This window comes from Cricetulus griseus, chromosome 2, assembly GCF_003668045.3.
Source record: "Cricetulus griseus strain 17A/GY chromosome 2, alternate assembly CriGri-PICRH-1.0, whole genome shotgun sequence".
In the NCBI taxonomy this organism is placed as follows: Eukaryota; Metazoa; Chordata; class Mammalia; order Rodentia; family Cricetidae; genus Cricetulus; species Cricetulus griseus.
This window is the reverse complement of record NC_048595.1, coordinates 313,001,032-313,014,545: the sequence shown is the minus strand read 5'-3', so window position 1 is coordinate 313,014,545 and position 13,514 is coordinate 313,001,032. Positions and strand designations below refer to the sequence as shown.

The 13,514-nt window shown below is 42.2% G+C and overlaps 1 protein-coding gene across 3 annotated transcripts in view; it reads right to left on the bottom strand.

Moving 5' to 3' along the window:
- The window catches only part of Ap3b1 (adaptor related protein complex 3 subunit beta 1), a 211,795-nt gene extending 210,783 nt beyond the window's left edge, over window positions 1-1,012 (bottom strand). For 2 of the 3 annotated variants that reach the window (XR_004768511.1, XM_027401712.2), the window contains exon 1: window positions 408-1,012. Coding sequence is in view for 2 of the 3 variants with exons in the window: in XM_027401712.2 (XP_027257513.1) it covers window positions 408-535 (128 nt within the window). In the remaining variant the exon portion in view is untranslated. The remainder of the gene's footprint in view (window positions 1-407) is intronic. The other variant, XM_027401711.2, reaches the window with a different exon arrangement.
- Between the last annotated feature and the right edge of the window lie 12,502 nt (window positions 1,013-13,514).

Genomic DNA, 13,514 nt, shown 5'->3' with positions numbered 1-13,514 from the left:
CAGTTTGTCATTCAAACAGAACCCCAAACTACCGCTTAGCCCCTACATAGAAGGGTCCAATAGGCAGCATTCCCACTCTCAACCCCCCTCCCCAAAATACTCTCTTCACCTTAAATAGTCACTTTCTCCAAGTCTGACCCTGGAGACATCAATTCAATTCACTAGAAGTTCAAAATTCAAACTCCTGTGCCCAGTGTTGGAACCAACGGTTTGGGAAGAGGGACCTCAGCTCACCGACTGGTTCTCTACCCACTCCACTGAAGTTTGAAAACCACCAGAGCTGCCTTTCACGCCCCCAGGTGTCCCCCTAAAATTCCCTGCACCGCGCGCGGCCAACCCACCCAGCCACCCACGAGAGCAGCCGGGCGGCCGCCTGATGTCCCCGCAGCCCGAGCCCGGGTCCTCACTTCTTCCAATCGCTGCTGAAGAGGCCGAAGGCGCCCGAGGGAGAGATGGTCGAGGTGGCCTCCTGCCCCAGCTCCGCCGCCTCCCCTCCTCCCGACTGCTCGTTGTAGGCGAAACTGTTGCTGGACATCGCGGCGGTACCGGCGAGCGGGCGGCTGCGGCCGGGTGTTCTTTCCGAAGGCTGACGTCCCGAGGACACCGAACCAAACTAGTTGTGGTACGGACGGGGCGCGCGCAGACGCTTCCGGGCTCGTCACCGCTCCGGCCGACCTGGCGGAACCACCCCCTGCGCGTGCGCACTGTGTCGGGCCCGCGCCTGCTGCTCTGGATTGGCTGGATTTTTGCGCTCCGGGTTTTAGAGTTGGCCGGGAAGCGGCACCCGGGACCCTTCCAGGAAGCCGGATCTGCACCGACTTTGCCTGAAAGCGGTGGGCTTGTAAACTACTGGATTTGAAGCCCTTGGATGCGTTTTGTTGGAGGAGATCTCTCTGATCCTCTAGGGTTCTTTGCTTCGCTTCTGCTGTCCATTGGCCACTTCCCGATTCTTCCAGAAAAATGTCATGCACACTTCAGGTCAACTCCGCTTCAGCAGTCACGAGTTCTCTCCCCTCGGGACTAGTTTCCGCTCCTCTCCCGGCCAGCGTGGCCTGACTGACATTCTAGACTTGAAAGCTCCTCCTCCCGAGCTTGGCTGGCAGGCTCTACACAGGGACGGTCATCCCCCAGCAAGCGTTGGCTAGGTAGTCCCGATCCTGAGGTTCCCACTTGAAGCTCCAGGCGTGCGTCTTGCCAGAAGAGTCTTCACAGGTGCAGGAGTGACCTCGCCTCTGAGCAACGCCCTCTCCTACTTTTTGGCAAATAACTTTCTAACATTGCCTAGACTGCCAGGTGAGAAAACCCGCGCAGCTTTCCTGGGGGACCCTCCCCAGCAAGCCTCCCTAGTGACTACTGTCCCTTTTCGGCATCCCCTACCCCTGCTGTCCAGGAGGGACTGAATACATGAAGCCCGCAGCCAGCCAAAACCCAAGTGTAGCAACCAGGCAAACACCAACCCACCAAGGATCCTCTATTTGACTGAAAGGTCTCCTCATCTCTGAGGAAACATGATCCTTCTTAGAACGAGGAAGGAGAGGAACAATCTGCCTCCAAACGGATCAAAGGTTGACAGTAAATTCCCCTTTCAATATACCTGTCCAGGCATGCAATGTTAAGAGCATCTCAAATATGTTACTTCCCAGTATTGATGATATTGACAGATTTGGAAAATCTCACCTACAGCTGATACACGGTGATACATAACGAAGTGTATATGACACATGTATACCCCAGGCACTATTATTCTAAGTGATGTACATGGATTAATTCATTTACTAGACTTTGGTTAATTTACCTCTTAAGTAAGGACGCTGAAGATACACTGAAGACAATACAGAAGATACCTGCGTGTAGAGTCTCTTGGTTTTTAGAATATGTATACTTTTACTATATATCCAAAATTGTTCTCCAGTAGACTAGGATGTTACTGCAATGCAATGTATGCAATGGGGTTTCTTCACAATTAAATAATTTTGAAGTAAATGTGATATTAGGGATATTATTTGTGTTATTATAATTAATTTTATATTCATGTTGATGGTGGATGTGGGTATCTTTCATGTTATTCCATGTGCTTTTATTTTCTTGGAATTGCACATGAACATATTACTCCAATTTATCTTGTTTATGGGAAAGGTTTACTTTGTTTTTACAGAGTGTCACTCTATAGTTCTGCCTGGCCTCAAATTTTCAATCCTCCTACCTTAACCTGCCAATGCTGTGACTATAGCCATGCACCAGTATATCCCACTTGAAAAGGGCTTATTCTCAAATCTTTTAACAAGATGTTTTGTTTTAATATGTAAGTTTTTGGGTTTTGGTTTCTTTGTTTTTGTTTTGTCTTGTTTTTTTAGCATACAGACTACTGTAAGCAGTTGACCTATAGTTTTGAGGAGGAGGGTTTTTTTTTTTAATTTTGTTTTACATTTTCCTTGGATGATGTGGCTATTAAGTCTGTATGTTTCTCAAAAAAAAAAAAAAAAAAAAAAAAAAAAAAAAAGCCCGACTGTAGTCCGACTGTAGTGACAAACACCTTTAATCCCAGCACTCAGAAGACAGAGGCAGGCAGATCTTTGTGAGATTGAGGCCAGCCTAGTCTACAAAGCAAGTTCCAGAGCAGCCAAGGCTACACAAAGAAACCCTGTTTTGAAAAGGAAGAGGAGGAGGAGGAAGAGGAGGAGGAGGAGGAGGAGGAGGAGGAGGGATGGGTACCTTCTTTGTTTTCCTCCTACCTGGAATATTTTTGTATAAGATATAAACCCTCCCGGGCCCACCCACAGCCAAGCAGCCTGGGTGGGCTTGGGGCAGAGATCACACAACTACAATGAACGGGTATGTGGGTGAGAAATGGGAGAGAAGAGCAGAGTGCTGTGGAGAAAGAAGCAGAATGACAATGTGATGTTGGTGAGGAACAGGCTGATATGGTGGCCCACGCTGCCACCTGGGCCGTGTAATGCCTGGGCCTGTGCTGCTGCTGAAAGCCATTTCTGGATACCTGGCCCTACGAAGCCATGATCTGTGTTGATGTCCATAGTCTGTGTTACCGCCGAAGGCCATATGAATGCCTACGGTCTCAGCTCCTACCTGAGGCCATGCTGATGTCTGAAGGCCATACTAACATTGGGCCCATATTAATCTAAGTAGCCTTCACTGCCACCTGGGGCCATGATGTTATCCAGGCCCAATCCTTAGTCCTACCGAAGCTGGGGTCTATGTTGACACCCATGGCCCATGTTATGGGAGGGGAGGGGAGGGGGCACATGGTGGGAGAGCTGGCCTCAGTGGCCTGGGCATCAGAAAGCTGGTACTGCCTCTCACCATCCCTTCAGGAGAGCTGGAGTGGGGGGTGGTCCCAGTGGCTGCCCAGACAGACCAACTCAGCCACCACCCAGACCCACATCCAGGACTTTGAGTTGGCACACCCCAACATCTATCCATCTATGACCTGCTGGAATGTGTTAAAGAGCTGCAGAACCACAGCTTCAGGATTTCCATGACTTAGGGTAAGAGCAGGACATACTAGAGAAGTTTCAGTGAGGGTCCAGTATTGATGGTATGCCAGAAGCCAGTGACTTCAAACCAAATCAACAACTCATTGCAGTGAACATTTGCAAGAAAAGCTGTTTGGGCAAAAGAGTATAATGCATGACACACTGCAAGGCCATTACAAGAAATGTAAATGAAAGTGTCTCTCCCTCTGGCCAGTTCCCAAATAACCACTCAAAGGCTTTAATAATTACAAATGCTGGGTCTATAGCTCAGGCTTATTATTAACGAGCTCTTACATTTAAATTAACCCATTTCTATTCATCTATATATTACCACATGGCTCATGGCTTTACCTGTCCTCTAGCATCTTGCCCCTCGGTGACTAGCTGGCTCAAGTTCCCGCCCCCAGCCTGGACTCTGCCCTTCTTCTTCCCTTCCTTAGTTTGTTGTTTTACACATAAACTTGTCCTGCCTGGTTATTGGGCAGTTAACTTCTTTATTAAACCAATCCGAGCATAATTTACACAGTGTGTAAGAATATCCACAGCGCCGGGCATTGGTGGCACACTCCTTTAATCCCAGAACTCGGGAGGCAGAAGTAGGTGGATCTCTGTGAGTTCGAGACTAGCCTGGTCTACAAGAGCTAGTTCCAGGACAGCCTCCAAAGCCACAGAGAAACCCTGTCTCAAAAAAAAAAAAAAAAAAAAAAAAAAAAAAAAAAAAAAAAAAAAAGAATATCCACAGCATTTCCCCTTCATGGTCTAACTTAAAAAGGTCTAACTTAACACAATAGAATTATATACAACAAAACAGTTATTAAGAATTACAGTAACAATATCCAATCCATTTGCATTTGTCAAAATTAGAGAAAATTTTTAATTATCTATCCTGTCTTAGTGAGTCTAAAGTTTTGTATCTTATTTATTTTCTATTATAACTAAGGAAAATTATAATTATAGCTATTTAGTCTTCAACTCTATCAAAGACCCAAGAAGGATGAAATGCTACTTTATGACAGGGACATTTAAAGACATACTTAATGACCTAGAAGTAAATGTGAATATATCCACTCTGTCAGTACTCTTAGGAGAACTTGTTTCAGCCCTCAGGGGCATTAAAATCCACTAATGCTTGAGTACTTTCTATAAAAGAGCATAGTGACATAAGTATGTGTAACCGATTCACAATCCCCTACTTTAAGAATCGCCCCTAGATTACTTACAGTACCTGATACAATGTAAATACTGTATAATACCTTATTGTTTAGTCAATAGAGACAAGAAAAAAGTAAATTCCATATACCCACAACTTTTTGAGTGTTTTGTGTTCATTGTTGGTTGAATCTGTAAATAAGGAATCTATAAATAAAGGATCAATTGTACTTTTACTATTATTTTATATATATATAATATGGGCAAATACATAGTTTATATTAAAATGCCTCTATAAATACACAAAGTAAAACATATCATATTTGTCAAATATCAAGGGCATTCTAAATAAAGATGAAGGAGGAACATGATTTTTTAACATCTCTTAACATCATTATTTACCATTGTGCATTGGGATCTGGATAATACAAAAAAATGCAAAAACAGTGAAAAGCAAGAGTTCATAAAATTTATAGATAGTATAACTAGCTCACTAGAAAATCTCAGAGAAAACAAGCCTTTAAGTAAATTCACTGGAGCGGTGCTGTGGCATATTCCTTTACACTTTGTGAAGATGTGTCACTGTGATTGGTTTAATAAAGAGCTGAATGGTCATTATCTAGGCAGGAAGAGGTTAGATGGGACTTCTGGGGACAGAGAGGACCTGAAGAGGAAGAAGGGCAAAGTTGCTGGCCAGACTCAGAGGAAGCAGGATGAACAGTACCGAGTAAAGGTAACCAAGCCACATAAAAGAACATAGATTAAAAGGTATGGATCAATTTAAGTTATAAGAACTAGTTAGAACAAGCCTAAGCTAAGGCCAATCTTTCATAATTAATAATAAGTCTCTGTGTCATTATTTGTGAGCTGGCAGTCCTGGGGAGAAAGATCATCTACAGAGTGGTCAAATTAAAATTGTATACCTTCTACACACTGTTAACACTTAATAAGAAATGTAATTAAAAAGAAACTTAATCCCACATGCAAGAAACTTAAGGAAGCCACCTCTTCTAAGGAGTGTATAAGATGTAAAGGTGGAAAACTAAGAAATTTTTCCAAGGGGTGTGGGTGGGTACAGAAAAGATCTGAAAGGGGAGCTTGGGATTCTAAACAGTAATATTCAAATGAATCTATAGGATGATAAACTCTAGATTTCAATTTTTCATGTCTGTAATGCCAGCTTCTCAGGAGACTAAGGTGAGAGGATCAATTTGTTTCTACAAGTTTGAGATCAGTCTGGGCAACATAGCAAAATACGTTCTCAAAACTTTGTTGTTGTTTTCAATCAATTCAGTTTTGATCAAAATTCAGCTGAAAGCAAGAAAATTTGGAGAAAGTGGAAAGATACAGGCAGACTTACCTTTACTCATTTACATGTATTGGAAAGTGATTGTCAAAGTTTGGCATTGACTCCAAAGCAAATGAATTGGAAGAATAGCATAGAAAACATGCCATGGCTTTTCCTGGGGAGGCATGAACAATCTCTCCATTCCACATAAGGCACCAATGACAGACAGAAGTGATTCTATCCACATCCAGCTTGATGAGCCAGTATATTTGTTGGTATTACTCACATATTTAGCAAGGATAACTCAGGCATTTGCATCCCTGAGGCATGCCCCATCATAGGTGAGGATGCTGGAGCTCTCTGACACTAGAGTAAACTCTATTACTTTTCCACGACTCTATATTGGTTTCCTCTCACTCCTATACTCACACACTTAACAGCTTAAAATGTAAATTGATTGCCTTACAATTCTGGGGTTCAGGATGTCAGAATCAAGGCATCTGTGTCATTTGAATGAGAATAGCCTCCACAGGTCATATGCTTGGTAGAACTATTTGGGAAGGATTTGGAAGTGTGACCTTGTTGGCAGAGGTGTGACACTGGGGAGGCAGGCTTTCAGATTTTAAAAAACTGCAGCCATTATCAGTGTGATTCTCTGACTTGTGGTTTGTTGATCAAGATATGACATCTCAGATGTTCCTCTGTCTTTGTGGACTCTGAGCCTCTGAAACCATAGGCCACATTGTAAGTTACCTTGATCAGGTGTTTTATCACAGCAATATAAAAGTAACGAAAACAGTACCCAATATAAGAGCAACGGGAAGAGCTGTTCTCTGCAGAGAGTCTAGAGCGGTGGTTCTCCAACCTTCCTAATGCTACGACAGTACAGTTCCTCATGTTGTGGTGACTCCAAACCATAAAAGTATTTTCCTTGCTACTTCATAACTGTAAATTTTTGCCATCATTGAGAATCATAATGGAAATGTCTGATTTGCAGGATATCTGTTATGTGACCCCAAAGGGGTCGCAACCCACAGGTTAAGAACCACTGCTCTAAAGGAAAGTCTTTTGTTGCCTATCTAACTTTTTGAGCCATAACTTTTCATTCCTTGGCTTGTGGCCATTTTTTCCTTCCTCGAGGCAGTAACATAACAACTTTTCCTATCTGTTTTATCCCCCATGGCTCCTCCTCTCTATCACATCTCCCTTTGCCTTTCTTGTAGCAGGGAACTTGTAAAGACATTTAATGTCCCTTAATTCTCTCTTTTTCTTTCTTTTTGCAACAGAATCTCACTATTTAGCCTTGGCTGAACCTGAATTTAATATGTAGACCAGGCTGGCCTTGAACTCATAGAAATCCTCCTGTCTCTTCCTCCCCAGGAGTGGGATTAAAGATGTGCATTAGCAAACCTGACCAAAAAAAATTACATTCTTATCTTTGCATAAAAGTAAAAATTTTGAGCTTAGCATACCTGAAGCCCTGGGTTCTATATCCAGCAATAAACCAAGGGGAGTGGTGGCATTTGCCTGCAATACCATCACTTAAGAGATGGAGGTGGGCCATCCACCGGCCCAGGTAGGCCAGGGGGTGTTTCCAGTTCCTGTTAAGTGGCCCTGCTCAGAAACAGGTGAAGCCTGGGGGCTGCTCACCGGATCCAAACTTGGCAGCAGGATCAAACACACCTGGACACTGACGAGGCCTCAGTAAAAGTGCCACCTCCATCCATGAGAAGAGGACAGACATAAGAGTATTGGATCTGTTTGCATCTACCAGAAGGGAACCTTGGTCCCATACCCACCAGGAGAGGAAGAGCCTCCTGCTACACCCACCAAAAGAAAGGATGAGAAGAGGACAATGTAAAAGCACATTCAACAACAGAAAACCCAATATGACACCACCGGAGACTAGGAACCATACACCAGCAAGACCTGAACATCACAATGCAGATCAACCAGAAAAGAATGACCTTAAAAACATCCTCATGAAAATGATAGAGGACCTCAAAGAGGACATGAGAAAATCCCTTAAAGAAATGGAAGAATAAAACAAACCAAAAAATACAAGATATCAATAAATCTTTCAAGGAAACAGTTCAAGACCTAAAAACTGAAATGGAGACAATAAAGAAAGCACAATCTGACGGAATGCTGGAAATGGAAAAAGCTGGGTAAATGATCAGGAACTACAGACACAAGCATAACCAACAGAATACAAGACATGGAAGAGAGAATCTCAGGAGTTGAAGACACACTAGCAGAAATAGAATCATCAACCAAAGAAAATCTTAAGTCCAACAAATCCCTAACACAAAATATCCAGGAAATATGGGATACCGTGAAAAGACCAAACCTAAGAATAACCTAGGTATAGAAGAAGGTGAAGAAATCCAACTCAAAGGCACAGAAAACATATTCAACAAAATCATAGAAAACTTTCCCAAACTAAAGAAAGACATGCCAATGAAAATACAAGAAGCCTACAAATCACCAAACAGACTTAACCAAAAAAAAAGTCTCTTAGCCACATAATAATCAAAACACCAGACATACAGAATAAAGAGAAAATATTAAGAGCAGCAAAGGAAAAAGGTCAAGTAACATATAAAGGCCGTTGGGAGCTGCAGTGTACCATGCCTAAAAGATGGCGCCGGTTTCTGCCTTCTGCCAGCCCGACGGCGAGTGCTCTCAGTGATAAACAACTCCTTATTAGGAGAGAGGCCACGTATCCTTCTAAATCTGCTTGGTGACAACCTATCCTAGCGTGCTACCTGGACGTGGATGATTGGTAGTTGCTGGATATATTAAGCCCCACCTTCCTGGGCTCGGGGCCACTTCCTGTAAAGTAAGGTTCCCGAATAAACTGTGAGAAGATTCCTCGGTGTTTCATCGTTCTTGCTGGTCAAGGGTGGACGCAACAAAAGGCAAACCTATCAGAATTACACCTGACTTTTCCATGAAAACTCTGAAAGCCAGAAGCTCTTGGACAGATATTCTACCTACACTAAGAGACCACGGATGCCAGCCCAGACTACTATACCCAGCAAAGCTTTCAATCAATATAGATGGAGAAAACAAGATATTCCATGACAAAAGCAGATTCAAACAATACATATCCACCAATCCAGCCCTACAGAAAGTTTTGAAAGAAAAACTGCACTAATCTTGCTTTTTGGCATCTGTAGTTCCATTTCTAGCTGACTGTCCTTGTTAACTGAAGTATGTCAACCTGAAGTATGTCAAGCTCACCCTGAGCTGGGGCTACACTGGGATCCTCTATACTCAATATAGCCACTGGCCAGCTAATAAAGACTTTCTGTTGTCTTAGACCCATGTCCAAGCTGTCTTCTCTGGTGAATACCCCACAACTGATACCTTGCAAGATTATTCTCAAAAGGTCAAAGCTGTGAGATCACATTTGTGTACAGACAGAAATCTCAATGTTTTATTAATACAGCCACAAATATATATGAAACTTGTCCTGTACTTGATACATGTTGGAGATGAGACAGGGCACAGAATAGATGAAATCCGAGGCCTTATCTTCAAACAGGTCATAGCAGAGGATGATAATAGAGTCAAGATAATTCTGTTTGTGAATATGGTCCACACTGCTACAGGGGACAAGAGGCTGTCATTTGGAAATACTTAACAGTAACACACTTACAAAAATGTATAAAATTATATTACTTGACTCAAGACTTATTCGCACACACCCTGTTGTTACATGTCAGTTACTTTACTGTCTGATGCTCTTGCTCGTGTCTTATGTATATTATCTCAGTTGATCTTGTTAATGGGTAAAAAACAACAACAACAAAAAAATAAAATAAGGAAGTGAACTTGAAATGGGTGTTCAAGTTTACACAGCTAATAAGACCATGAAATCAGCATCCAGTGTTCACACTTGTAATGAGTCGATTCTACTACCCCTTGATAAGCTTATACTATATCTTGGAAATTGTACCGTATCAATCAATACATGCTTTTGGTAACTGGATAGGTTTTCTTTTATGGCTATGTTAGAATTCATAAAATAGCCCAATGACAAACCTTTGATTTGTTTCTAATCTTTCACCTTTACCAATTGTGCTTTCAGAAATAACAATAGCAACACATTGTGTTACCCATGATTCCCTGAGAGACCGGTGCATGATTATCTCAGGACTCTAACTTGACACTTTGCCTCTTATTGCATCATCTCTCAGAAATAAAAGGTGGATTGACCATGTCTGACTAGAAAGATGAAAAACATTTCTGTGAACAAAGTGATGAAATAAATCATGCAAGACAAACTGGTGTTCTCACAGATCCTGACAAACAGGCTGCAGTGTAAATGACTCTAGCCTTTGTTCTACCTATGAATTTTCTTCAATACAAATGACACATGGGCAGGCACATTCTTTAGAGAAAACATGGGGAAAACATTCTTTTGATTGCCTCCAATGACTCCTACTGAAATGAGTGGCAGAAACATTTTAGAATGTGGGTGGAAATGTGCTTGCCACCCCTGGTGGTATCATAAGTTGTAACAGGGCCCCAAACCCAAGTAGGCACCTAAACCTTGGCACATCTGACTCCATGATGGAAGTGTCATTCAGGCCATAAAACTCAGCATGTAGACAGCACCACCTGCCAAAACTAAAGCAAAGACCTAATCCATCAAAGTCCACAGTTGTGGGAAAGTCTCTAAATGTACTAACCTTGCTTTTGGGCTTCTGTAATTCTGCTTCTGGCTAACTGTTCTTGTTAACTGTTGTCAACCCAAGACATGGTTTTTATGCTTAAAAGCTCACTCTGAGAAAGGCTTAGGGCTACACAGGTGTCCTGAACACCCAATGTAGTCACCAGCCAGCTAATAAAAGATTTTCTATTAGCTTGAACCCATGTCTTTCTGGTGTCTGTCTTCTCTGATGGATACCCCACAACATTATGTCACTGGTGACCCCTCCAGTCATCATAATCCATTTAGACAAACCATGAATACAACATTTGCAGTGCTTCTGAATGACATGTGCCTCGTTCTCTACTAGAAAGGAGTTCTAGACATGGCTATCTTCCTCACAAGCAGAAGTCATGAACAATGGCTGTAGAGGTTCTTTAGTTTATTGTTCATTGGTGGACATTTTGTTATTGCTGTTTTATTTTGCTTTGGTTTTGAACTGAGGTCTCCCTGTGTTGCCCAGGCTGACCTCAAGCTTCCAATCTTAAGTGATCCTCCCATCTAAGCCTCCCTACAGCTAGAACTACAGACACATGTGAACATGCCTGGCCAATGAAGAGCTTAAACATGTGAAATGCTGAACTTCTCATGCAATTTTGCTTTTACTCTGTAGTAGTAACTTGATTGCAATTAGGTGACAAAAATGGAAGCTGAACCCACATAGATCTGAGCTAGGTCTTTTTGTATCTGGAGTCAGAGTCTCTCTATGTAGCCCTGTCTGACCAGGAAATCATAGGAAATCCTCTTGTCTCTGCCTTCTGAGGCCTGAAGTTACAGATGTGTGCCATGTACCCAGTTGGTGCTGGGGCTTAAAATACAGAAAAGTTCACTTGTGCTTGTATCTGAGGAACATGTAGTCTTGTAGTCATGAGCAACCAGGAACATCTTCCACAGACATTAGGGCACTGGAGAAATCCTGTATCTGAAGTGAATATACAGGTCTGAAGGCTTCAAATTGAACAACATTATTTTGGAGTTTACTCGATAAAAGAGATCATAAAGCAGGTCCTACAAGAGTTAAGAATAAATCTTCATGGTAACATAAAACATTTCCTGAACCACTGACATAGTACGCTAATGCATTCAAATGTGCCCGTGCAGCTGGGGCAGATGCAGCCACAAGCATGCTATAATCACAGATGGAAGTGTTACAATGGATGTGTAAAAGCAAAACCGGATGGCCTTTTAAAATTAGGCAGTAAATCATCCCATTTTAAATCTTGCACTTCAAAATTCAAACCAAGGGCCCATTTTGAAGAAACTAATGGAAAATTTTGTAGGAGTCATTTAGAAGGCACTGAAAAAGAACACTGCTTTAACGGTAGAAAAAGACTTAAAATCATCTTAAAGTTCAAAGTTGTAAGAACACTTAAGAAAACCACAATGGAAGAAGTCAAGGAAACAGAAGTTAACAGATATGATAAATATGAATGCTATTTTATTAATCAATTCATAGCAAAGGCACCGCAGGCTAGGTGACCTCAGATGGTTGACTCTACAGAGTCAAATGTTACCTCCAGAATTTACTCTGCATCCCTTGGATCTGCATTCTGCTGTGTTGCCTTCATTTTCCTTCACTGGAAACAGAGTTATGACAGGGCTGCAGGGGGTTTAACCTTATGATACTGAATTTAGAAACCTAAATGCAATAGGGACATTTTTTCTAGCAAATTCCAAGGAGAAGGAGCTGGTTGTCCCAGCATGGCTCATGTACCTACCACCCAGAGTAAACATTGTGGCTTTGAAGGCAGCTTTTGAGCCCAGTTAGGCCTGTGTCACTTCCAACAGCATTGACAGAGGGCAATGCCTTCACATTATATTAGAGAAAACTAGACATAGGGGTTCCAAGAACAAAGAGGGTGTTGCTCCTGGAAAGGGGAACAGGGATACTTGGTTGACAAAAATAACAGATGTCTGAGTCTGTGAAGTAAGTCAGCTGGAGCCAGTACAGGCACTTGTTGCCAAGTCTGATGACCTGAGTTCAATCCCCAGGACCCACATGATGGAAGAAGAGAACCAAGTCTCCCAAGTAGTCCTGATCTCCACAGATATACTGTGTTGCTTTATCAAAAAAAGATAAAGAGGGGCATTTCATATACATCACAGGAAAAATCCATCAAGAGGAAATCTCAATTCTGAACTTCTATGCCCCAAATACAAGGGCTACTGCATTTATAAAAGAAACATTACTAGGCTGGGCGTTGGTGGCGCACCCCTTTAATCCCAGCACTCTGGAGGCAGAGGCAGGTGGATCTCTGTGAGTTAGAGACCAGCCTGGTCTACAAGAGCTAGTTCCAGGACAGCCTCCAAAGCCACAGAGAAACCCTGTCTTGAAAAACCAAAAAAAAAAAAAGAAAGAAAGAAACATTACTAAAGCTTAAATCACAAATCAAGCCCCACACATTAATAGTGAGAGACTTCAACACCCAACCCTCACCACTAGACAGATCTGCCAGACAGAAGCTTAACAGAGATACAAGGGAACTACCACAAGTTAAGACTCAATGGACTTAACAGACATCTAAAGAATATTCCACCCAAACACAAAAGAATATACATTCTTCTCAGCACCTGGTAGAACATTCTCAAAAATTGACCACATACTTGGTAACAAAACAAACCTCAACAGATACAAAAGAAAAATTGGAATAAACCCGAGTACCCTATCAGATCACCACAGCTTAAAGCTAGAATTCAACAGCAGCATTAATTTCAGAAAGCCCACAAACACATGGAAATTGAACAATGATCAACTGAACCACCACTGGGTCAAGAAAGAAAGAGAGAAAGAGAGAGAGAGAGAGAGAGAGAGAGAGAGAGAGAGAGAGAGAGAGAGAAGAGGCTTCCTAAAATTTAATGAAAATGA